Genomic DNA, 27846 nt, shown 5'->3' on the forward strand with positions numbered 1-27846 from the left:
CTACTTTGGCTGTCAGAGAAATACTGTGTATTAAAGGGTAATTAGTCACCGGCTTGTCACATTTGAATGGTATGGGTGGGCAATTAGTCATGATAGTGAGTCACTTTTTTAAAGGGAGAGAACAACAAATCCGGCCAGTTTGTCTTGAACTATAAAATGAGGCATTCTTGTAGCAAATCAAATCCTAAATCTGAGATTTCATGAATACCTACTTATATGATCAGTATGTCCCTCCTCACAAGACGTTCTGGAGAGGAGCTATTAACTATGCCCACCAACAGTAACAAGGAAAGAACTCTGGTGAACTTAAAGGGTCTATCCTGAGGTGTAACTAGAAGTTCCTAGGCCATGATGCAAAATCGGTCCCAACAACAATACTAGTGGCTTGTTCTATGGCACACTGCTGTATGGGCCAACATGTTGATATGGCCAAGGGCAGAAGATGGACCCACACAGATCAAACACTGAAGCCTTACCTCAAGGATAGGCCATAGAAAACCCCTTGATTTAGGTATAGCCTGAATGTTTTTTCATGGAAGAATCATTCTAGTTGACCATATTTTGCTCTCGTCCACCAATGTGGTGGAATATCTTCAAGGCAACACCAGGAATAGGTCCATGAGGAGTTAAAAAGCTGACAGCACAGCATTGGGATTAGTTCTGACGCAGTCTAAAATATAGCTAGGCAATAAAAATACTGTTTGCCTTCACGAGTTACTGCTAATATCCGATACATGTGTGCAATAACCAAACTTAATTGCTCTCCTGCATCCAAATTGATTTCTGCTGTAGGCTCAAAATATATACAAAGTATTAGAGTAGACATATTTTCTCTGGATTCCATAGAAGAAGCAGAAGAGACTTCAAGCTTTAAGTTGTGGCAGAACGGTCCAGGGACGTCATTGAAGTTCACCATATATATATTGCTAAAGTGTCTAGAGGGTTCAATCTAAGTGCATGAATTAGGGCATTTTTTTTACATTTTTGTTGATCTTTGATTGTTCTGATCTGATTGTTAGGCGTATCTGGTGGTCCTTAACAATGATTCATCAGCAGCCATTGAGTTATGATTGTGATGCTGGATATTAAGCGAAGGAAGCATGGTTTAAGGAGCTCTTGGTAATAGTACAGCTTAAAGGGGCTATACACGATTCAACATTGATGATGGGAGATTGGTAGAGGTCCATCTCCTGAGGCTCCAACCTATCAATAAAACCTATCAACGTGCATGCAGGAGACCTTTTACAAACGTAATATAATAATCCTGTGCTGACCCTCACAATATTGAATGTTATATAGTAGATAACACCCATAATCTTATGTTGGTTCCTCAAGTTTTGTTATAAACAAACTGATAGACCATTTTTTCGGGGATGGTGACAGAAGTCTTGATAAATAGAATTGGGGTGATTCTGAAGATAAGAAATAAGTTTAAACGTAGAGGCAGGTAAGTGGTGGTGGTGAAGACCACATTCCTATACAAGGTTTCTACTCACAGGGTTAGAGCTCTATATTACACCCACCTTTCACCTTCTTCTAGACTGAAATAACTGGTCCATAAATGATCATTTCATTTACACATTTGGTAAGAAAGTCTCTTGGTTTCTGAATTCAGGTTGCCAAGAAGTTGACTTTGAAGCTCAACGAGATTGACTATTATGAACCGTTCCATGATGAGCCTGTGACAATTCCTAACAAGCCCAACAGTGAAAAGGAGATTGTAGACTTTCTGCACCAGCACAAGAGGTAAGTCATTGCTAGCCTGGGATTCTGCCGTTAGGTGAACTAGGATCATTTTATGTGGAATTCACCATTGTCAGTGCCAGCCATAGATCACATTAATGACAAGAGGATGCCCCGGTAACGAGAGCATGGCTCAACTGGGCACTGTCTCACCTCAGGTCAGTTATCTGGAACGGAAACATAGTGCCCAGAAGAGAGCCAGGTCTGGTGACAATAATCTAATCACCTTCCAAAGTTGGTGAGATCTGGTGGAAAGCCATGCGAAAGATCCACCAAGAATCTAGAACATAAAGGGATCTTGGATTTCATATCTGGAGACAAAGAACAACACAGAAAGCATTATACAATAGTATCATCTGACCATCTCCAGCGAGGGGCGAAAGGAAAATACGCTAACTGGGGAAGTTACCATGGTACCTGGCAAAATAATTTAGCTGCCATAGAAACATTAGAAATAACAAGGACAGTGTCACCTTTTTTACATTGAGGTCCATTTAACCCAATGTTCTTCCTACTACTACCGACAAGAACAGAGAAGTCACCTACTTCTGTAGATGAACTAAACTCAACATAGACTGAAGTTTTACAATAGCTATACTCTTGTACATAGGAGCAGTATTATAGTAGTTATATTCTTGTACATAGGAGCAGTATTATAGTAGTTATATTCTTGTACATAGGAGCAGTATTATAGTAGTTATATTCTTGTACATAGGAGCAGTATTATAGTAGTTATATTCTTGTACATAGGAGGCAGTATTATAGTAGTTATAGTCTTGTACATAGGAGGCAGTATTATAGTAGTTATATTCCTGTACATAGGAGGCAGTATTATAGTAGTTATATTCTTGTACATAGGAGCAGTATTACAGTAGTTATATTCTTGTACATAGGAGCAGTATTATAGTGGTTATATTCCTGTACATAGGAGCAGTATTATAGTAGTTATATTCTTGTACATAGGAGCAGTATTATAGTAGTTATTCTTGTACATAGGAGGCAGTATTATAGTAGTTTTATTCTTGTACTTAGGAGCAGTATTATAGTAGTTATATTCTTGTACATAGGAGCAGTATTATAGTAGTTATATTCTTGTACATAGGAGCAGTATTATAGTAGTTATATTCTTGTACATAGGAGCAGTATTATAGTAGTTATATTCTTGTACATAGGAGCAGTATTATAGTAGTTATATTCTTGTACATAGGAGCAGTATTATAGTAGTTATATTCTAGTACATAGGGGGCAGTATTATAGTAGTTATATTCTTGTACATAGGAGCAGTATTATAGTAGTTATATTCTTATACATAGGAGCAGTACTATAGTAGTTATATTCTTGTACATAAGAGCAGTATTATAGTAGTTATATTCTTGTACATAGGAGCAGTATTATAGTAGTTATATTCTTGTACATAGGAGCAGTACTATAGTAGTTATATTCTTGTACATAAGAGCAGTATTATAGTAGTTATATTCTTGTACATAGGAGGCAGTATTATAGTAGTTATATTCTTGTACGTAGGAGCAGTATTATAGTAGTTATATTCCTGTACATAGGAGCAGTATTATAGTAGCTATATTCTTGTACATAGGAGCAGTATTATAGTAGTTATATTCTTGTACATAGGAGCAGTATTATAGTAGTTATATTCTTGTACATAGGAGCAGTATTATAGTAGTTATATTCTTGTACATAGGAGCAGTATTATAGTAGTTATATTCTTGTACATAGGGGCAGTATTATAGTAGTTATATTCTTGTACATAGGAGCAGTATTATAGTAGTTATATTCTTGTACATAGGAGCAGTATTATAGTAGTTATATTCTTGTACATAGGAGCAGTATTATAGTAGATATATTCTTGTACATAGGAGCAGTATTATAGTAGTTATATTCTTGTACATAGGGGCAGTATTATAGTAGTTATATTATTGTACATAGGGGCAGTATTATAGTAGTTATATTCTTGTACATAGGAGCAGTATTATAGCAGTTATATTCTTGTACATAGGGGCAGTATTATAGTAGTTATATTCTTGTACATAGGAGCAGTATTATAGTAGTTATATTCTTGTACATAGGAGCAGTATTATAGTAGTTATATTCTTGTACATAGGAGCAGTATTATAGTAGTTATATTCTTGTACATAGGAGGCAGTATTATAGTAGTTATATTCTTGTACATAGGGGCAGTATTATAGTAGTTATATTCTTGTACATAGGAGCAGTATTATAGTAGTTATATTATTGTACATAGGAGCAGTATTATAGTAGTTATATTCTTGTACATAGGAGCAGTATTATAGTAGTTATATTCTTGTACATAGGAGGCAGTATTATAGTAGTTATATTCTTGTACATAGGAGCAGTATTATAGTAGTTATAGTCTTGTACATAGGAGGCGGTATTATAGTAGTTATATTCTTGTACATAGGAGCAGTATTATAGTAGTTATATTCTTGTACATAGGAGGCAGTATTATAGTAGTTATATTCTTGTACATAGGAGCAGTATTATAGTAGTTATATTCTTGTAAAAAATAATCACCAATGGTAAGAGTATTATTTCTGTGCAAGTGTGTTTTTTAAGAATCTTTTTTTGTGTGTGTCTTCTGAGCTTGGAAAGTAGGTTAAGAGGGAAATAGCCCTTAATTGTCCCATTATTTTGGGTCACAGACGTGCATCATATTTTTAATGGAGCCCTCAGCAAGACAGTCTATTATCTTGCCGTGTCTGAAATCTGTTTTACTCCATTTCAGTGACAATAATCTGTGTTCTGGGGCAGAGTTTCTCCAGTCCTCAGGGCCCACCTGCCGGTCATGATTTCAGCACATCCCACAAAATGACCTGTGGTAAGTTCTGATGCATTGACAAGAACTATGTCACCTGCTCAATACTAAGAAAATCCTGAAAACATGACATACTGAGGGTCGTGAGCACTGGAGTGGAGAAACACTGTCTGACGGGATCGTTGCCCTGTTTTTGGGGCTTTAGTGCAGTTTGCTTGGTTTCTGTGCAGCTTACTTACGTGAATTCTTAAAGGGGAACTGACACTATTTTCCATGAAGTAAAACAGAAAGGGGGGAAGAGTCTGAATCCTCCGAGCAAATGTACTCAATAGGATTGGATTAGATCCAAAAAACATGTTCCTGCTTCCAATGCATGATATCTAGGCAGTGAGGAGCCCCAGTCTACATGTCAGGTGCAGCTCTAGAGAATAAACCTACCTCTAACAACTTCTCCAACCAGAATTAGACTTGGCAGCAGGAAGATTTGGGGGTCTCAAAATCCCCTTTACATTAGAATAAAGAAATCCTTACAGAACCATAAAACTGCACTGCCTGCGGGAGAAACAGGGAGATCGGTAAGGAAGGCAATAGGGAGACTAGGAGAGTAAGGGGAGCGCTTAGTGCGAGGCACAGTGTGTGAAGACAGGATTACCATGGACAGGGCTGTGTATCTAATCCTATCCAGTGTGATACTGCCTGCTGAGCTGTGTATCTAATCCTATCCTGTGTGATACTGTCTGCTGAGCTGTGTATCTAATCCTATCCTGTGTGATACTGTCTGCTGAGCTGTGTATCTAATCCTATCCAGTGTGATACTGTCTACTGAACGGTGTATCTAATCCTATCCTGTGTGATACTGCCTGCTGAGCTGTGAATCTAATCCTATCCTGTGTGATACTGCCTGCTGAGCTGTGTATCTAATCCTATCCTGTGTGATACTGTCTGCTGAGCTGTGTATCTAATCCTATCCTGTGTGATACTGCCTGCTGAGCTGTGTATCTAATCCTATCCTGTGTGATACCGCCTTCTGAGCTGTGTATCTAATCCTATCCTGTGTGATACTGACTGCTGATCTGTGTATCTAATCCTATCCTGTGTGATACTGTCTGCTGAGCTGTGTATCTAATCCTATCCTGTGTGATACTGACTGCTGAGCTGTGTATCTAATCCTATCCTGTGTGATAGTCTGCTGAGCTGTGTATCTAATCCTATCCTGTGTGATACTGTCTGCTGAGCCGTGTATCTAATCCTATCCTGTGTGATACTGCCTGCTGAGCTGTGTATCTAATCCTATCCTGTGTGATACTGACTGCTGATCTGTGCATCTAATCCTATCCTGTGTGATACTGTCTGCTGAGCTGTGTATCTAATCCTATCCTGTGTGATACTGTCTGCTGAGCTGTGTATCTAATCCTATCCTGTGTGATACTGTCTGCTGAGCTGTGTATCTAATCCTATCCTGTGTGATACTGTCTGCTGAGCTGTGTATCTAATCCTATCCTGTGTGATACTGTCTGCTGAGCTGTGTATCTAATCCTATCCTGTGTGATACTGTCTGCTGAGCTGTGTATCTAATCCTATCCTGTGTGATACTGTCTGCTGAGCTGTGTATCTAATCCTATCCTGTGTGATACTGTCTGCTGAGCTGTGTATCTAATCCTATCCTGTGTGATACTGTCTGCTGAGCTGTGTATCTAATCCTATCCTGTGTGATACTGTCTGCTGAGCTGTGTATCTAATCCTATCCTGTGTGATACAGTCTGCTGAGCTGTGTATCTAATCCTATCCTGTGTGATACTGTCCTGCTGAGCTGTGTATCTAATCCTATCCTGTGTGATACAGTCTGCTGAGCTGTGTATCTAATCCTATCCTGTGTGATACTGCCTGCTGAGCTGTGTATCTAATCCTATCCTGTGTGATACTGACTGCTGAGCTAGTGTATCTAATCCTATCCTGTGTGATACTGTCTGCTGAGCTGTGTATCTAATCCTATCCTGTGTGATACTGCTCTGCTGAGCTGTGTATCTAATCCTATCCTGTGTGATACTGTCTGCTGAGCTGTGTATCTAATCCTATCCTGTGTGATACTGTCTGCTGAGCTGTGTATCTAATCCTATCATGTGTGATACAGACTGCTGAGCTGTGTATCTAATCCTATCCTGTGTGATACTGTCTGCTGAGCTGTGTATCTAATCTATCCTGTGTGATACTGTCTGCTGAGCTGTGTATCTAATCCTATCCTGTGTGATAGTCTGCTGAGCTGTGTATCTAATCCTATCCTGTGTGATCTGTCTGCTGAGCTGTGTATCTAATCCTATCCTGTGTGATACTGTCTGCTGAGCTGTGAATCTAATCCTATCCTGTGTGATACTGTCTGCTGAGCTGTGTATCTAATCCTATCCTGTGTGATACTGTCTGCTGAGCTGTGTATCTAATCATCTGTGATACTGTCTGCTGAGCTGTGTATCTAATCCTATCCTGTGTGATACTGTCTGCTGAGCTGTGTATCTAATCCTATCCTGTGTGATACTGTCTGCTGAGCTGTGTATCTAATCCTATCCTGTGATACAGTCTGCTGAGCTGTGTATCTAATCCTATCTCTGTGTGATACTGCCTGCTGAGCGTCGTATCTAATCCTCTCCTGTGTGATACTGTCTGCTGAGCTGTGTATCTAATCCTATCCTGTGTGATACTGTCTGCTGAGCTGTGTATCTAATCCTATCATGTGTTGATACTATCTGCTGAGCTGTGTATCTAATCCTATCTGTGTGATTACTATCTGCTGCTCTGTGTATCTAATCCTATCCTGTGTGATTACTGTCTGCTGAGCTGTGTATCTAATCCTATCCTGTGTGATACTGTCTGCTGAGCTGTGTATCTAATACTATCCTGTGTGATACTGTCTGCTGAGCTGTGTATCTAATCCTATCCTGTGTGATACTGTCTGCTGAGCTGTGTATCTAATCCTATCCTGTGTGATACTGTCCTGCTGAGCTGTGTATCTAATCCTATCCTGTGTGATACGTCTGCTAGTAGCTTGATATCTAATCCTATCCTGTGTGATACAGTCTGCTGAAGCTGTGTATCTAATACTATCCTGTGTGATACTGTCCTGCTGAGCTGTGTATCTAATCCTATCCTGTGTGATACGTCTGCTGAGCTGTGTATCTAATCCTATCCTGTGTGATACTGTCCTGCTGAGCTGTGTATCTAATCCTATCCTGTGTGATACTGACTGCTGAGCTATGTATCTAATCCTATCCTGTGTGATACAGTCTGCTGAGCTGTGTATCTAATCCTATCCTGTGTGATACTGCCTGCTGAGCTGTGTATCTAATCCTATCCTGTGTGATACTGTCTGCTGAGCTGTGTATCTATCCTATCCTGTGTGATACAGCTGCTGAGCTGTGTATCTAATCCTATCCTGTGTGATACTGACTGCTGAGCTGTGTATCTAATCCTATCCTGTGTGATACTGTCTGCTGAGCTGTGTATCTAATCCTATCCTGTGTGATACTGTCTGCTGAGCTGTGTATCTAATCCTATCCTGTGTGATACTGTCTGCTGAGCTGTGTAGCTAATCCTACCCTGTGTGATACTGTCTGCTGAGCTGTGTATCTAATCCTATCCTGTGTGATACTGTCTGCTGAGCTGTGTATCTAATCCTATCCTGTGTGATACTGTCTGCTGAGCTGTGTATCTAATCCTATCCTGTGTGATACTGTCTGCTGAGCTGTGTACTATCCTATCCTGTGTGATACTGTCTGCTGAGCTGTGGTATCTAATCCTATCCTGTGTGATACTGCCTGCTGAGCTGTGTATCTAATCCTATCCTGTGTGATACTGCCTGCTGAGCTGTGTATCTAATCCTATCCTGTGTGATACTGTCTGCTGAGCTGTGTATCTAATCCTATCCTGTGTGATACTGTCTGCTGAGCTGTGTATCTAATCCTATCCTGTGTGATACTGTCTGCTGAGCTGTGTATCTAATCCTATCCTGTGTGATACTGTCTGCTGAGCTGTGTATCTAATCCTATCCTGTGTGATACTGTCTGCTGAGCTGTGTATCTAATCCTATCCTGTGTGATACTGTCTGCTGAGCTGTGTATCTAATCCTATCCTGTGTGATACTGTCTGCTGAGCTGTGTATCTAATCCTATCCTGTGTGATACTGTCTGCTGAGCTGTGTATCTAATCCTATCCTGTGTGATACTGTCTGCTGAGCTGTGTATCTAATCCTATCATGTGTGATACTGTCTGCTGAGCTGTGTATCTAATCCTATCCTGTGTGATACTGTCTGCTGAGCTGTGTATCTAATCCTATCCTGTGTGATACTGTCTGCTGAGCTGTGTATCTAATCCTATCCTGTGTGATACTGTCTGCTGAGCTGTATCTATCCTGTGTGATACTTCTGCTGAGCTGTGTATCTAATCCTATCCTGTGTGATACTGTCTGCTGAGCTGTGTATCTAATCCTATCCTGTGTGATACTGTCTGCTGAGCTGTGTATCTAATCCTATCATGTGTGATACTATCTGCTGAGCTGTGTATCTAATCCTATCATGTGTGATACTATCTGCTGAGCTGTGTATCTAATCCTATCCTGTGTGATACTGTCTGCTGAGCTGTGTATCTAATCCTATCCTGTGTGATACTGTCTGCTGAGCTGTGTATCTAATCCTATCCTGTGTGATACTGTCTGCTGAGCTGTGTATCTAATCCTATCCTGTGTGATACTGTCTGCTGAGCTGTGTATCTAATACTATCCTGTGTGATACTGTCTGCTGAGCTGTGTATCTAAGCCTTGTGTGATACTCCCTCTGAGGGCCTCTTTGTAGCAGTGTCTCTTCACCTCATGACATCTCAAGGGTTAACGTAGATAAGAGACTTCTCGTAGCTCGGGATTTCGGAGCCTGGCTGATGAAAGCGCCTCTCCACAGACACACGTTAAATATTGGCAGTGCCGAGGCCGCGGTTGCCATGACAGCGAGGCCTTTACACCGCGGCAGAGCAAATCCATTATTATTGTTGTTTCTTATATATCACATCATTAATACTAGACAAGAGAGCCCCATGGAGGCCGAGGCCGGCGAGGGCAGGGACCAAGACGTCTCACTTCTGTACTTGTGACAAATTACTGCAGGGAGAAAGTACAAAAAGGAGCAAAACAATAACAGGTGCCCCCCATAACCACAGCCCAGGTGCCCTGCCCCCATAACCACAGCCCAGGTGCCCTGCCCCCATAACCACAGCCCAGGTTCCCTGCCCCCATAACCACAGCCCAGGTGCCCTGCCCCCATAATCACAGCCCAGGTGCCCTGACCCCATAACCACAGCCCAGGTGCCCTGCCCCCATAACCACAGCCCAGGTGCCCTGCCCCCATAACCACAGCCCAGGTGCCCTGCCCCCATAACCACAGCCCAGGTGCCCTGCCCCCATAACCACAGCCAAGGTACCCTGCCCCCATAACCACAGCCCAGGTGCCCTGCCCCCATAACCACAGCTCAGGTGTCTCCGTAGCAAAAGCCCAGGTGCCCTGCCCCCATAACCACGATCCAGGTGTCTCCATAACCACAGCCCAGGTGCCCTGCCCCCATAACCACAGCCCAGGTGCCCTGCCCCCATAACCACAGCCCAGGTGCCCTGCCCCCATAACCACAGCCCAGGTGTCCTGCCCCCATAACCACAGCCCAGGTGCCCTGCCCCTATAACCACAGCTCAGGTGTCTCCGTAACAACAGCCCAGGTGCCCTGCCCCCATTACCACAGTCCAGGTGTCCCCGTAACCACAGCCCAGGTGCCCTGCCCCCATAACCACAGCTCAGGTGTCTCCGTAACAACAGCCCAGGTGCTCTGCCCCAATTACCACAGTCCAGGTGTCCCTGTAACCACAGCCCAGGTGCCCTGCCCCCATTACCGCAGCCCAGGTGTCTCCGTAAACCACAGCCCAGGTGCCCTGCCCCAATTACCACAGCCCAGGTGTCTCCGTAACCACACCCCAGGTGCCCTGCCCCCATTACCACAGCCCAGGTGACTCCGTAACTACAGCCCAGGTGCCCTGCCCCCATTACCACAGCCCAGGTGTCTCCTTTACCACAGCCCAGGTGCCCTGCCCCAATTACCACAGCCCAGGTGTCTCCGTAACCACACCCCAGGTGCCCTGCCCCCATTACCACAGCCCAGGTGACTCCGTAACTACAGCCCAGGTGCCCTGCCCCCATTACCACAGCCTAGGTGTCTCCGTAACCACAGCCCAGGTGCCCTTCCCCCATTGCCACAGCCCAGGTGCACTGCCCCTGCAACCACAGCCCAGGTGCCCTGCCCCCATAACCATAGCCCAGGTGCCCTGCCCCCCTAACCACAGCCCAGGTGCCCTGCCCCCATAACCATAGCCCAGGTGCCCTGCCCCCCTAACCACAGCCCAGGTGTCCTGCCCCCATAACCACAGCCCAGGTGTCCTGCCCCCATAACCACAGCCCAGGTGCCCTGCCCCCCTAACCACAGCCCAGGTGTCCTGCCCCCATAACCACAGCCCAGGTGTCCTGCCCCCATAACTACAGTCCAGGTTCCCTGCCCCCATAACCACAGCCCAGGTGCCCTGTAACCACAGCCCATGTGCCCCTGTAACCACAGCCCAGGTGCCATGCCCCTTTAACCACAGCCCAGGTGCCCTGCCCCTGAAACCACAGCCCAGGTGCCCTGCCCCTATAACCACAGCCCAGGTGTCATGCCCCCATAACTACAGTCCAGGTGCCCTGCCCTCGTAACCACAGCCCAGGTGTCCTGCCCCCGTAACCACAGCCCAGGTGTCCTGCCCCTGTAACCACAGTTCAGGTGCCCTGCCCTCGTAACCACAGCCCAGGTGTCCTGCCCTGTAACCACAGGCCAGGTGTCCTGCCCCTATAATCACAGTTCAGGTGCCCTGCCCCCATGACCACAACCCAGGTGCCCTGTAACCACAGCCCATGTGCCCTGCTCCTGTAACCACAGCCCAGGTGCCATGCCCCTGAAACCACAGCCCAGATGCTCTGCCCCTATAACCACAGCCCAGGTGCCCTGCCCCCATAACCACAGTTCAGGTGCCCCTTATAATGGGCTAATGGCCATAGTGTCCACATAACAATAGCCATAGTGTCCACATAACAATAGCCATAGTGTCCACATTACAATAGCCATAGTGTCCACATTACAATAGCCATAGTGTCCACATAACAGTAGCCATAGTGTCCACATAACAACGGCCATAGTGTCCACATTACAATAGCCATAGTGCCCCCATTATAATGATAACTCTCTGTGTTGAAGGTGTAGTGTATTTATCCATAGTGAGTGACCAGTATTCTTAAAAACGATGAGGCTTTAAAAAAAAAAACACGTGAGAAAACCATATTCTGACTACAGAAAATAAAAGGTCACTATTGAGGCCCACACCGATCATATATCCTTCAACTGGGTCTTTGGCCACTGTACTTTGGGGGCTCTTGGCGAATATAGACTTTGTAGGTAGATAGCAGCCCTTCATGAGATAGACCACTGCTTAGGTAGGAATCTATAAGTTGACTTCCACCAAAAATAAAGTTTAATATGTTCTTGGCGCTCTTTATGTTTATTATGTTCCTGTAATGTCCAGGGTCACCTTCCGATAGTTCTGTAGTTTACAAAGATGCTTTCTTATGTCTTCCAGACCAACACTGAGAAAGCTCCAGCCTGACAGCATGTACGAGACTTGGGTAAGTGTAGTTCACCTCATCCTTAACTGGTGCCAGAGAACTACCAAGACTCACCATCGACATCAGTTTGTGTGGACATGGATGTGGATGGTGATTTGGACTGACACCCTGTATATATGAGGCATTTTACATTACACTGTTTGTTTGGTGACTTAATTAGATATTTTTTCCAATTGATTTTGTATGAAGTATATCAATACATCAAATCCCAGCTGATCTCGCTCATTAAACCTGCATGCCCTTATTAATGTGCTCTATGTGGCGGTATATACTGTGTTCACATAGCCGTGACTCACGGAGGCCGTGACTCGATGTATCATCACAGAGATTCATATAGGGGATGCAAAGCAGAACTAATGAAAGTAATAAGTAACAGATGTAATACAGGCGGACGAAATGTATACAAGCAACAAGAGTCAAAGTGACGGGAATAATGACTACATTTGTCAATACCTGAAGCTGAACATAGACATAGTAAACACATAGTCAGCAGGCATCAGTCCTAATGTCTCCATTAATACTTGTGTCTGCTATTTCTTTAGAGCAGGAGACCCTACCAGCCAAGGGTCTCCCAGACTTTATAAATACTGGGTTGTTAGAGGTTCCTTCAGAGGAATTACTGGAGGCAGCGGGGGCATGTGCCCTGGGTGCTAGTTGCCAGGGGGCACTTTGCTTAGGCCAGGGTGTTTGGATACAGGGAGAGAGCAGTCAACAGTAGTTTTGCCTCAGATGAAGGAAAGCTCAGTTATGACTTTGGGTTCCGTATCTCTTGGGTAAAACGAGGCTCAGACAGGAAAATCCCACCCTAGTTGGATCCAACCTGGATCCAAACTTCTTAGCTGAAGATCTAACAGACCTCCAGTATGGGTCCACCATGCCCCTAGGTAGTTAGAGAATACTTTTCAACAGGAAAAAAAACATGGCCTGGACAATAAAAATCCATCCAGTTGCATCTTTATATGCACTATTGCCATCTCTCAGCCCAGGATCAACCATACCCCTAGTAAGGGTCCACCAGATCCCATGAATGAAAAGTTCTGAGAACACCTTCGGAAGCAGCTTATGTTCCCAAGACGAAGAGGATCAGGTAGTGGAAATACAACTACATGATGTCGTTGGGAAGCCCTATATACAAAGGATTGCAGTCCTGCTAAAATGGGGGGTGGGGGTGACTGCTATTTATGTACTGTGTTTGACCAACTTAAGACTCCTAAAAAGCCCCTGGAAGTTCTCTTTGGGCTTCTAAAATTATCACTAGACCCTATTGGAACAAATGACAGATTAACAGGGCTCCCGGAAGCCATATTCACATGCACTGCCCCACACGTGAGTTTTTTGAGGGGACATTTCTTCTCCCCTGAATCCATTAAAAACCTTTTCTAACTTATAAGAACCAGTCTGTTTCCTTGTGTTAATTATGTCTGCTGGTTTTTGTTTTTTCTTGTAGGAAGATGATTTGAATGGAATCCACATTGTAGCTTTTGCAGAGGAGGACGACCCTGGTAAATATTTCAGATTTTAAGGTAGCAGATAAAAACATTGAAAACAAATCCATACTGAAGCACATCTAAAAGATCACACCCAGTCATACTTTTCTTCACCTCTTTTTGAGACACCAGAATCGCCAACAATGTTTTTCAAAAGTCACACATAGTCCAAACCTCCATGTGTATATAAGGGAAGTGAGAATGGGGACAGCTCAACAAGTCTAACTTTGGCTGCCAGCTAAGATCACCTCTGGCGATGGACAGGTAGACGAACATCTAAAATTGAGTCAATTTTGCCCTTGTATATTTTAATATTCTCAAACATCAAAATCTTAACAACCTGGTGTAAAAATATCAAACCATCTCCATCAATTCTTTTTTTTTTTTGTTGCAATTTCCAAGAAGGTATTTTTAAAAATGAAAGAAGAAATTCTATCTTTGGCTACAAAGATGATTTGAGGAACCCAATGGTTCTCTTTTCTAAGAATCAATTACATCATTAACAGTTAAGGTGGCCATACACATTAGTCTAAAGTTGATCAAAATGGACAATTACAACCAAAACAAATGTTCTTCAGCTAATATTAACCAATGAACGATCATTTCAGCTAAAAGATGATAGACAATAATCATCTGAAAAGAAGTAGGCCACGATTAATATTTTCATCCAATAGTCAGAAAAATTATCTTACATTTCACAGCTGATCTGCGGGGGTCTGGGGTGTCTCACTCCCGCAGATCTGATACTGATGACCTATCCTGAGTAAAGTCATAAATATCTTTTCCTGGATAACCCCTTTTACTAGCTGCAAAAAAAAAAAAACCTAAGGCAAGGAAAGCCCTGGAATTATGGAGAGATCTTGAGGCACATCTATTAAGACTGGTGTTTAAGCCCCTGTGCTGGTGGTGGATCGCTGAAGTTATGTAGAGACCCCAGCCTCTTCAGAACTTCGGCATATCCACCACCAATTGTAAGTGTAAGATGGCTTCCTAAACCAGGCATAGAAAATGGTGAATGAGACAGGCCTACCGGCTCATCCCCTTTCCCAACCACGCCACGCCCCTTTTTTTAGATCTGACATGAGGGGGAAGAACACAAAAGTGCCATATAGCTGTTCGTAAATGACCCCCCTTGTCCATAATCTGCATTTCAGATGGTTATGAGTTTCTGGAAATCCTCAAAGAAGTTGCAGAAGACAATACAGATAACCCAGACCTCAGCATTATCTGGATCGACCCTGAGGACTTCCCATTGGTAGGAAAACTTGACTACTGGTTTGATAAGTTCGAAAGTGTGTTATGTACTCAGAGTTTGTAATTTTCCGCGTAACACATTTTACAAAAACATTTCTGGATTTGAATTAAAATTTAAATGAAGTGTCCCTGTAGAACTGGTAGTTCCTTCTGGTACTTGTATACTTTACGAGTAGACCATTATCTCCCTGCCTGACTCACAAGGACTTTCAACTAAATGTACAACAAAGGCAGTATTTTAGTTGAATAGCGTGCAGTCCAAGATGGTTGCACACTTGGAAAAGCTGAACCACATGTCATTGGCATTCTTGGCACCTTCAGTGTGAGGGAACTCTGTAGCAGGGTGCAAGAATAGTAATGAGAAGAGAATTTGATGAGACGTGTGGAGAATTGTATCTGTGTGTTTTCTTTATTCCGTTACTTTCTTTTCTTTTTCAGTTGATTCCCTACTGGGAGGAGAAGTTTGGCATTGACCTGTCCCGCCCTCACATCGGTGTGGTGAATGTGACAGATGTAAGTATGGGTGAAACTCTACTTCTAGTCTTGGCCTACACCAATGGATGTCCTTTAAGAGCTTTCAATTGGGCTCATACTTGAGATGTGCAAATATATTAACATTGTTTGGGGTCTGATTTGTCCAAATCAGGTATTAATTGATTCTGCTCTAATCTAAAGTGCTTTAAATGCCTGGGAATGTCTCTCTCATCTCTGTCTCAGAAAAATCTCTCAAACTGAATCCCAAGAAATTGTGATTCTAACAAATCCAATTTCTTTTTTTTTAAATTCGGGTCAAATTATGTGTCTTAAGAATCGATTAACCCATCTAAAATTTTTCCCAGTGGTTTATGCCAGCCCTGGTAAAAACAAATGTTTCACCTACCTGATATCTGTAACTCTTAACTCCTAAAGGGCCATAGACCATGCCCAGCACCTAACAGATGAGCCAGAGAGAGAGGATGGGTGGGAGAGAGCAGTGACTGTGCATTTCTGTAAAGCCTGGATGACTCAGTAATAAAATGAGATTTGTATGTTTTTTAAATTAAACATCCATTTACTAATTAAAAGAAATGTATTGTAAGGGCTGGCTACACTTCAGATCTCTACGATGGTTTATCGAAGCTGACCAGGTGGGCATGATAATATTGACTGAACGATCAAACAATGTGACAGTCAAGTACCAGAAGAAGTGGAAGGATCTGCAGCTGATTCATAATGTACCTTAAAGAGAACAACAATACAATAAATATCACCATTGTAAGACGTGGTGGAAGAGATGAGATACCATGGTAACACGTGATCAAATGTAGACTACAAGAATTCTCCTCTTTCTAGTCTCTATTCATACGTAGGCCTTCCTGCAGTTACTTTGGTTCAGAGCTGTTTTCCAATTATTCTTTATAACACTTGCTTAATAGTATCAGATCTATCTCGAAGCGTGTAGACCCATCTGGTTAACATTTCTCACAAGCTCTGGGACCTGCACCACTTCATCTTTCAATCCTTGTAACTAATGAACTGTCTCATCCGTGATTCACCGCCGCAGACATTGTGCTGCCTTTTCACGTATTTTTGTTCGGTAACCATTTCCCCCCACCCACTAAGACCTATCTTTCCTTTGAACTTGGTGATCAGTAAGGTCTCTCTCTCTCTCGTTTTGTCTACAACCTTCCACATGTATAAATGCCCCTCTGAAAGCTTTTGTTCCACCTGCCTTCATGACTTCCATTTCGGCTGTCTATTATCCTGATCTCATATGTTCTTTCTGTGGAACATAATTACTGCTTTCTTCGGCTGCCCCCTGTAATGTTGTGTGTGACAGCACGACACTCTGAAGGTTTGTTCATTTTCTTTAGACGATTCAGCTGTGCTATTTAACAATCTGACGGTGGTCGGCAGACTTACCTCTTCATGATGACTATATAATGAACACATTACAGTATCAGGTTGCATAAAATCTCTTTGTCATATCCCAGGTCAGTCAAGCTTCTGTCTTGAGCCGTGGTTTACAAAGGAACTGCTACTTTGTTTGATTTTCTTCAATTCTGACCATAGATGGTGAGATGTTTCACCAACAATTATGAAACATCTCATAGTTCTCAGGCCTTCCACGTGCCAGCTATGCCAACTTCACAGTGGGGATCTGATCCATTTTCCTAGAATCCTTCTGCAATACCAGGCTCTTCTGTCAGAGGTTTTCAAAAGATTTCCATGAACAGTCCTTGACAGTATTGTCCCACTTCATCGTCTATGCTGCCAACTGAGTTTAAGAATTTAGAAAACCTATTTTTATTCACCCTATTAGGGAGTTTTGAGTTGATAAAGGGGGGTCCTCTCTTCAGGATCTTTGGGGAGATTTATCAACACATAGATTTTTTTAACCCAACTTTTCAGGCACAAGGGAGATTATAAATTGCCCCTTTTTTCTCTCATGAGCATCATTCATGCTGTAGGACTTGTAATTTTCAAATTAGAAAGACAACCCATTGATTTGATTGGGCCACATGTAATGCTTAATTTCCCCTGTGGAGGTGCTGCAGAGAAATAGAGCACTCAAAGCCAGGTTTCACAGACTGCTGGGAGTTCGAGTCGGTTCCACTGTGTGATCAACTTGACAAAGTAGGAATTATCCAAAATGGACAACCCATTTAAGCATAGATGCTTTGGTTGTCGGACAAGAATCTGTGACTTATAGGCTGGGTTCACACGGGCGTGACGGATTTGTTCAGGATGCGTCCCGGGTGCGTTGCGGCAAACCCGCGCGAGTAGGTACGCAATTGCAGTCAGTTTTGACTGCGATTGCGTTCCGTTGTTCAGTTTTTATCGCGCGGATGCAATGTGTTTTGCATGCGCGTGATAAAAAAAATGTATGTGATACCCAGACCCGAACTTCTTCACTGAAGTTTAGGTTTGGGTTAGGTCTTGTGCAGATTGTATTATTTTCCCTTATAACATGGTATAAGGGAAAATAATGGCATTCTTAATACAGAATGCATAGTACAATAGGGCTGGAGGGGTTAAAATAATAATAATAATTAACTCAACTTAATCCACTTGTTCGCGTAGCCGGCATCTCTTCTGTCTTCACCTGTGAGGTAAAGGATCTGTGGTGACGTCACTGCGCTCATCACATGGTCCGTCACATGATCCATCTCCATGGTAATGGATCATGTGACGGACCATGTGATAAGCACAGTGACGTCATCACAGGTCCTTTACCTCACAGAAGAAGACAGAAGAGATGCTGGCTGCGCGAACAAGTGGATTAAGGTGAGTAAAAAAATATTTTAACCCCTCCAGCCCTATTTTACTTAGCATTCTGTATTCAGAATGTTATTATTTTCCATTATAACCATGTTACAAGGGAAAATAATAATGATCGGGTCCCCATCCCGATCATCTCCTAGCAACCGTGCATGAAAATCACCGCTCATGTGCACAGCCCCGGATTCAGTGCGGGTGCAATGCGTTCACCTCACGCATTGCACCCGCGCGGAAATCTCGCCCGTGTGAACTCAGCCATATGGTGGCAAATGCTTTTGATTAATGTTGGAACTTTTTGAGATTTAACAAGCATGTGACATTTCCTACAGGCTGACAGTGTTTGGATGGACATGGATGATGAAGAAGACCTGCCTACTGTAGATGAACTGGAAGACTGGATTGAAGATGTTCTGGATGGAGATATAAACACTGAAGATGATGACGATGATGACGATGATGATGATGACGACGATGATGATGACGATGACGACGATGATGACGACGATGATGATGATGACGACGATGATGACGATGATGATGATGACGATGACTAAATAGTCATTAATTAAGTCGTTAGCATCTAACTAGATTACATGTACGTTGTTCACACGTCAAAAATCTAACTTTACTAACATATTTTTATATGACTTCTTGGAAGCCAGTTGAGCTTCACATTGATCCCATTCATTTAACATCTACATGAAACAATACAAATCTGCAACAAACATGGTTGACTAGGTGCTGTGGGCAAAGGACTTTGCAGAATATCTTCTACAACCCACTAGGGCCACCCAAAAATGAAAATTTCATCACCACATGACATCTAAGGGTCTTGCATACGCTTATGTGTAATCAACTAAAGATCAAAACAACACATATTACCCTATACTAAAGAGAACACATTAAATTACATTTCAATGGCAAACCAACAGGCAAAACTGTGCCTTGAAATGGCTCCTGAAGTGCCAATCAAAGGGTCAAGTGCTCCAACTCCAGATCTAAAGGTAACTGGGTGGAACGTGACCCCTCTTGACTATGCTAAATGGTTAGGAGGGTTTACAAGGAGAAGGTCTGAATTATAAGACTGTTTTCCAGTTCCCTGACTGGCACTTCAGGTTGGTTAAGGTTGCACAATGGCCCACACCATTTTACTGCTATTAGACCATCTGTAACTTTTTGTCACATAAAGGTTTTGGCCCTAGTAATTAACCCTTATCCCACAGTATAGTTTAAAACATATTTGGAATGCCCCCATGTTGTACCCTTCTCGTCTCTAGCGTGCATACATTTGGACATTTTGCACAAAATATTGTTTCCCCTGGACATTTGATGTTTGCACAAAATTTATATTGAAAAGAATCAAGTCTATGAATTGATGCATCACTGTCAAGGTCTTAAAGGTTCTCTACTGTGACTTCTGCAGAAACAAAACTATTCCCACCATTCGGAAAAAGAAAATTGATAACACCCAAAATCTTGTATGTGTCTTTCTTGGGGACTGAAGATTGGGGTGGTTGTGGAGTAGTTATAAATGGGAGTGTGGAGGTAGTAACTGGGGTCTACCGGGCAGGACCATGGACCATTAAAAAGCTAAAGATACAACGATATAACCCTTCTATACTTTATCATGTAGATCCTCTAAAGGGTGATGTCATCAGTGGTTGTCATCCGCTTGGTGGTAGACCCAGGCACAGCTGTTCCTTCAAGCTACCACTCTGGCCAGCATTGTGTTTTCTTCTCATTTGGCATTAGATACCAATACATACACATATGAACGGCGTAGGACTGATGAGATAGTAGATTCATTGAATTCCATGCCAACACAGATGCCATGGTAATGACTAACTGAAGATTTTGTCATATTTGGCATCATAGCAGGTGAGTGAAAAAGGATCACCAGTGGAATAGGGCTGATGGGATAGATATAAAACATCAAGTGTTCACAATGATCCATCCTGAAGCTTTAGGCTTGGGTGGAGGTGTCTGCGACTGTCAGCCAAATAGATGAGGCCTTCATGTGGGCCTTGGTGTAAGGTGGAACCTCTGTATCATATTGGAAGATACAATATCTATAATTGACACATATTAATAGGGAGGAGCCTGGTATGGGTTTTGGCTTTTATGTCTTCCGTACACTAGCTATATAGCTGGGGGGGGGGGGGGGGGGGGTTGGCCTTTGGGTACTGGGAGAAGAAGACAACTAGCTATTATACGTTACATGGCTAGGGCAACATACTGGATCTTTGTCTCTAGCTAAACTTCAGTTTAGCCACTCCCCTTAAAAATCCTGTGCCCCACCCATGCTTAAATCATCCTATAGGCCACACCCCCTCTTCTATTTCATGGAGAACATCAGAAAAGCTGTGGTATGAGAAAATGGGATCACTGGGAGGAAAATACAGCAGATATACAGGGTGATTAGTAATATGAGACACATTAGAAGACTGGAGGGTCTCCGGCAGCAGGAGGACCACGATTCCAAGATGTCTTCCACCACTGTCAAATTTGTAAATATTTTTGTGAGGAGGTTGTTTGAACACATTTTTTTTTCCTAGCAATGCGCTGCTCACAGAAAGGTTAACCCAGACTACAATCTAACCGTAAACAACAAGGGCAATAATAATATATCATACACACTTCTGAGTCTGGGACTTATGCTATAATTATATGTCTTCCCTCCGCTTCAGCCGGGGATCTGAACAGCTTATGATTCAGGATCCTGCGCAGCAAAAAGTGATACCTGACTGACAGGTGCTACCTACAAAAGAGTCCCCGGAACAGAGAAGAAAGTGACCTATAGCAACAAGTCACTATCTATCTCCTATCTATCTAATATCTATCTCTCTATCTCATATCTATCTCCTATCTATTTAATATCTCTGTATCTATCTATCTATCTCATATCTATCTATCTATCTATCTCATATCTATCTATCTATCTATCTATCCAGGGGCGTAGCTATAGGGGGTGCAGATGTAGCCTGAGGTGGCCCAAAGACCCTTGTGCCGCATAAGAAGACACCAGTATTATAGAAAGAGCATGCTGGTCAAGTTACACCCCCGGCTGGAGAGAAGGGGGTAGATCAAGAATTTGACAAGAGGAAGGGGGGTGCGCTACGCCCCTGTATCTATCTATCTATCTATCTATCTCCTATCTATCCCATATATATCTATCTACTGTATCTATCTATCTACCTTATATCTATCCATCTCATATCTATCTATCTATTATCTATCAGTTTTCCACATATCTATTTACATTTCTGTTATATATCTATTATATTATTCTGAAAAAAAAAGAATCTAGTGATTATCCTGATACAACAAACTATACATTTCATATTCACAAAGCAATTGCAGCTGGCAGAATTTTTCCAAAATGTAATCATCCACGCTTGTGGCAATCATAGATGGTTATCTGCTCACTCCGCCATGTCTCATGCATCTAAGCATGGGGCTAACTCCACCACATGACTCCAAGTACTATATGATTTACATCTCTGGGAAGGAAAGCAGAGGATGAGAGGAGTGGAATAATAACCAGCTTAATAACTTGTGTGACCTGGCCGTGTTTAGGGAAATTAGGACCTACTTCATGATGGTGACAAATAATTAGAGAAGGGTCAGAATGTTAAAACATGGTTCAGTTCATCTCAGGCTTCTACACGGCTTCATTGTTGCCTGGTAACCAAGTAGAGAGGACATAGCTATATGATGACTATAGACAAGCGAGCGTACTACTGATGAAGGGCCTACATGCAATGTTATGGAAACGGGACACTCAAGGGAAGAAGTAAAGTCTCAACAAACAATAACACTGATGATTGGGAGGAAAGACAATCCAGACGAGCTAGTTAATTACCAATGAAATGGAAACCATCCTCTGGCCCGGAAGGCTTTGATCTGCTTGAGGATATATGTCTGATGATAGACATGGCGGAGACAAGAAAACAGAGAGATATACAGTCAGGTCCATGAATATTGGGACGTTAACACAATTCTAACATTTTTGGCTCTATACACCACCACAATGGATTTGAAATGAAACGAACAAGATGAGCTTTACCTGCAGACTGTCAACTGTAATTTGAGGGTATTTACATCCAAATCAGGTGAACGGTGCAGGAATTACAGCAGTTTGCATATGTGCCTCCAACTTGTTAAGGAACCAAAAGTAATGGGACAATTGTCTTCTCAGCTGTTCCATGGCCAGGTGTGTGTTATTCCCTCATTATCTCAATTACAATGAGCAGATAAAAGGTCCAGAGTTCATTTCCAGTCTGCTATTTGCATTTGGAATCTGTTGCTGTCAACTCTCAAGATGAGATCCAAAGAGCTGTCACTATCAGTGAAGCAAGCCATCATTAGGCTAAAAAAACACAACAAACCCATCAGAGAGATAGCAAAAACATCAGGTGTGGCCAATACAACTGTTTGGAACATTATTAAAAAGAAGGAACGCACCGGTGAGCTCAGCAACACCAAAAGACCCAGAAGACCACGGAAAACAACTGTGGTGGATGACCGAAGAATTCTTTCTCTGGTGAAGAAAACACCCTTCACAACAGTTGGCCAGATCAAGAACACTCTCCAGGAGGTAGGTGTATGTGGGTCAAAGTCAACAATCAAGAGAAGACTTCACCAGAGTGAATACAGAGGGTTCACTACAAGATGTAAACCATTGGTGAGCCTTAAAAACAGGAAGGCCAGATTAGAGTTTGCCAAACGACATCTAAAAAAGCCTTCACAGTTCTGGAACAACATCCTATGGACAGATGAGACCATGATCAACTTGTACCAAAGTGATGGGAAGAGAAGAGTATGGAGAAGGAAAGGAACTGCTCATGATCCTAAGCATACCACCTCATCAGTGAAGCATGGTGGTGGTAGTGTCATGGCGTGGACATGTATGGCTGCCAATGGAACTGGTTCTCTTGTATTTATTGATGATGTGACTGCTGACAAAAGCAGCAGGATGAATTCTGAAGTGTTTCGGGCAATATTATCTGCTCCTATTCAGCCAAATGCTTCAGAACTCATTGGACGGCGCTTCACAGTGCAGATGGACAATGACCCAAAGCATACTGCAAAAGCAACCAAAGAGTTTAATGGAAAGAAGCGGAATGTTATGCAATGGCCAAGTCAATCACCGGACCTGAATCCGATTGAGCATGCATTTCACTTGCTGAAGACAAAACTGAACGGGAAAATGCCCCAAGAACAAGCAGGAGCTGCAGACAGTGGCAGTAGAGGCCTGGCAGAGCATCACCAGGGATGAAACCCAGCGTCTGGTGAGGTCTATGCGTTCCAGACTTCAGGCTGTAATTGACTGCAAAGGATTTGCAACCAAGTATTAAAAAGTGAAAGTTTGATTTATGATTATCATTCTGTCCAATTACTTTTGATCCCTTAACAAGTGGGAGGCACATATGCAAACTGTTGTAATTCCTGCACCGTTCACCTGAATTGGATGTAAATACCCTCAAATTAAAGCTGACAGTCTGCAGGTAAAGCACATCTTGTTTGTTTCATTTCAAATCCATTGTGGTGGTGTATAGAGCCAAAAATGTTAGAATTGTGTCCATGTCCCAATATTTATGGACCTGACTGTATATATAAAGGATAGGAAATCAAACAAGCAAGTTTACATCTAATTTTCTTTCCAGTGCACCAGATGTCCAAGATGTGGAGTTTCTACCACATGATAAAAACAGAGCTGGGTATATACAACAAGAAGGGTGGTTGGTGGCCTTTGGTCAACCGACTCAATACAGTGATACCTCGGTTCACGAACGCTTCTGTTCACGAACAACTCGGTTCACAAACAGAAAAGTTCATAAAAATATGCTCTGGTTCACGAACTCCGCCTCGGTTCACGAACAGGAGCCGCGGCCATTTTAATGCTATTTCCAGGCTGTCACATGGTCGTGACTTCCTGTAGGAAGACCGTGGAGAGAAGAAGAGACACAGAAAGTACTGTGAGTACTCTGCAAACATTTTAAGTGATTTTTTTTATTTTTGGTGTGCTTTTTAGCACATACTGTACTGTACTACAGTACTGTACTTACTGTATTGTACAGTTCCCCCTGATGTCCTTATGGAGGGGGACTCTCCCCCCAAACAATAACTGCCTCCCACCTGCCTTCCTCCATGCCAGAAGTCATCTCAAGCAAGGTTAGTGTCCTCTCTTTATACATTACTATACTGTACTAATGTGTATTGTAATTTGTTTCATATTTTTGTGCTTTAAAACCCCCCAAAAAAAGGTCAGCACGGATTAACCGGATTTACATTGAACCCTATGGGAAAATGTGCCTCGGTTCGCGACCAATTCGGTTCGCGACCAGAGTCAGTTCACGAATTAAGTTCGTGAACCGAGGTATCACTGTACTGAGAAGACCACAAAGGCTATAGAGCAGTGTCAGTCCTTGGGGATGACTCAGTGAACAGCAGAGTTTTGGAGAAACCCCACCACCAACCCAGAACAGACCTCAATGCCAAGAAGTGGTCTACGTCTGCAAAAATATACACCACTACTGTAGATAAGTCCTTTTGACTGATGATTCATTCCAGGTCTCCATGAGACAGAAAATGTACATGTACCATAAAGACAACTACTGCTGATGGGGTTCAGTGCGAATGGAAGCTTGTCTAGCCCCACTCTATTGATGGTGATGAAATTGACAGAGCAGAGAACCGGAGTCACAAGGTCCTCTTGATGATGAGGGAGGAAATGGTGGCATGAGCAGGTCTTTTTTTCTTTCATGTTTGGAGTCTCCTATTTTTTTTGACAGATGCTAAAATATTATAAGCTGAATGGTATGGTGCACTGCGGGTTAACAGCAAGGCCTAAAATCACAGTGGATTACAGCTACAGGAACAGCAGAGGAATCTATAGATAAAGTGATGGCCATCCATTAGCGTTTATAAATAAAACAGAATCAGAAGCCAGAAGAAACTCGCTGACCATGGTAGGCTGTCTTATAGATCGATGTGATGTGTATTACGAGCCAATGACCTGACATTGCCAGAAGCTAATGAACTCAGAGAAACTCTGATTCCTTGCTTAACTAGAAGCCGGTGATTTTGCAGCATCTGGTTGTAAATTACCATCAGGTGCAACAACTTGGGTCACGTGACCCTAAAATGTTATGGCCAAAAACTAATCATTGCTGAATACATCCACTTAAAGTGTGTTATTACAGGTGGGTAAGTATCTCAACTTGATTGCTTACTTTCTTCAAATCTTTCTCTTTAAAGAGCAATGACTCCGTAATGGGTATCACCAGAGGAAAAATCTGAACTTTGTGTTCTGGCACATCCCATACCAACTCACTGAGATTCAGAACCCCCAAAAGTTCACATTGCCGTTCATTCTGGAGGTGTTCAGTAGAGTTTGGGTCATAACTCTGAGGAGCCATCAAGTTCTTCTACTTCATTGCCATGCTGACATAGGAACCTAACTTTACAAATTGATGCCAAACATTTGGAAGCCTAGGTCTTAAACGGTTTGGAGCTTATCAGGTTCCTTAGGTTCTTATTCCCCCCTCCTTCCCTCAGTGGAGACATCAAACCTTGGCATTGGCTCTTGGTGGACACTGGGATGGCTGCCACGGTCAAAGACAGGAAGGAGTAATACAAAATATTAAGCAATTCCAATATTTAGATAAGGGGGGCCACTGATCCCTGACCTTTGTGGGACCTTCTGGACTGAAGAGTTGGGGTAGACTGCATCCTTGTCTACTTTTTATGTTGCAAGCTACATATTTTTCACTTGGCTGAAGAAAGCTTGTACTTGGGCTTCCAAAAATAAAAAAAACAGGCCTGGGTAGAAACCATTGGATGATGAAGCCAGGGTCACATTTCATGGTTCCAATTCATTCCGTAGGAGTTCCATGGAGTTTAGGTCAGCAAGATAAGCAACCTCTTCCACATAATCAATCAATATGGCCAACATCTTTTATAAACCAAGGCATCATTGTCAAGCAAACAATAGCCAACATTTTTTGATCATTTTTTTTACTAAATGGAGTGGTTGGGGGTTTACAAGACAAAGAGGATCTTGGGGAATGTCCGTCAATTCAGCCATGTCAAGCAATGAAACTCGTTGTTGTTGGGTTGAGGTTCATTTCAAAGGTGTTCCATGGAGTTAGGGTCAGAATACAGAGCAGGCCACCAACTTATTCCATATTTATGGTACATCCAAATAGGTCAACCATTTTATATCAACCATGAGGACAATGTCATCTTGAAACTGTTCCAGGTCTACCACAATCTGGTACCAAAAACGTTGAGGCACAAAGTTCTCTACCATGTGACAAGGTTAAATTTTGATGGGCATAATGGACCTTAGGGGCACAACTGCACATTCAAGGTGTATTCTGTGGTAGACCTAACTTCAGCCATTGGTAATGGCTTTGGCTTATACCCAAAGCTAACATACTTTGTCCTCTCTTGCTCAGAGCCTAGACTCCACACTTTGCAGGCTCCTTCAATTATAACCTTCTTTCATCCCATTCGCTACAGGTTCTTAAGTTCCACTTATGCCTGTTGCTTGGAGAATTATAGCCCAGGCATAAGCCTGTCTGACTTTCCACTTTGTGACTCTACCTGGCCAATCATGAGACGTCCCCTGCAGAGACAGCACCACAGGAGCCCAGAATATACATTTGATGTCATCGCTGTTCACGTTGTGAGAGACACATCTGCAACGATAGTCAGTATTTCAGTATATAAATAGTACTTCCTTCCTGAGCACAGCCCAGCTGTGCTGAATCTTATATGAGGTGCCCCGTGTGACGGCTCATGATGAGCTGCTGAGAAATATGGAAATCCGGCCATCCAGATAACCGCGAGCTGAGATCTTATTTACTGAGCAATGGGTGATGGCTACCATTGTATAGAATTCATATAAATGAAAACTCTATAGGTTCATAATCTTGTGCAGTATATAAGGGCAGTACTATAGTAGTTATATTCTTGTACATAGGAGCAGTATTATAGTAGTTATATTCTTGTACATAGGAGTAGTATTATAGTAGTTATATTCTTGTACATAGGAGTCAGTATTATAGTAGTTATATTCTTGTACATAGGAGCAGTATTATAGTAGTTATATTCTTGTACATAGGATGTAGTATTATAGTAGTTATATTCTTGTACATAGGAGCAGTATTATAGTAGTTATATTCTTGTACATAGGATGTAGTATTATAGTAGTTATATTCTTGTACATAGGAGCAGTATTATAGTAGTTATATTCTTGTACATAGGAGCAGTATTATAGTAGTTATATTCTTGTACATAGGAGGCAGTATTATAGTAGTTATATTCTTGTACATAGGATGTAGTATTATAGTAGTTATATTCTTGTACATAGGAGCAGTATTATAGTAGTTATATTCTTGTACATAGGAGCAGTATTATAGTAGTTATATTCTTGTACATAGGAGCAGTATTATAGTAGTTATATTCTTGTACATAGGAACAGTATTATAGTAGTTATATTCTTGTACATAGGAGCAGTATTATAGTAGTTATATTCTTGTACATAGGAGCAGTATTATAGTAGTTATATTCT

At 42.4% G+C, this 27846-nt stretch overlaps 1 protein-coding gene across 1 annotated transcript in view; it reads left to right on the forward strand.

Annotated features, from left to right (window-relative positions):
* CASQ1 (calsequestrin 1) overlaps nucleotides 1-19740 on the forward strand; it is a 55688-nt gene extending 35948 nt beyond the window's left edge. The window contains exons 6-11 of the mRNA XM_044271492.1: nucleotides 1616-1746; nucleotides 12219-12264; nucleotides 13712-13766; nucleotides 14906-15006; nucleotides 15444-15518; nucleotides 18596-19740. Of these exons, the coding sequence (XP_044127427.1) occupies nucleotides 1616-1746; nucleotides 12219-12264; nucleotides 13712-13766; nucleotides 14906-15006; nucleotides 15444-15518; nucleotides 18596-18820 (633 nt within the window). The 3' untranslated portion in view covers nucleotides 18821-19740. The remainder of the gene's footprint in view (nucleotides 1-1615; nucleotides 1747-12218; nucleotides 12265-13711; nucleotides 13767-14905; nucleotides 15007-15443; nucleotides 15519-18595) is intronic.
* The last annotated feature ends 8106 nt before the right edge of the window (nucleotides 19741-27846 follow it).

The sequence above is a fragment of the Bufo gargarizans genome, chromosome 11 (genome assembly GCF_014858855.1).
Source record: "Bufo gargarizans isolate SCDJY-AF-19 chromosome 11, ASM1485885v1, whole genome shotgun sequence".
Taxonomy (NCBI): Eukaryota; Metazoa; Chordata; class Amphibia; order Anura; family Bufonidae; genus Bufo; species Bufo gargarizans.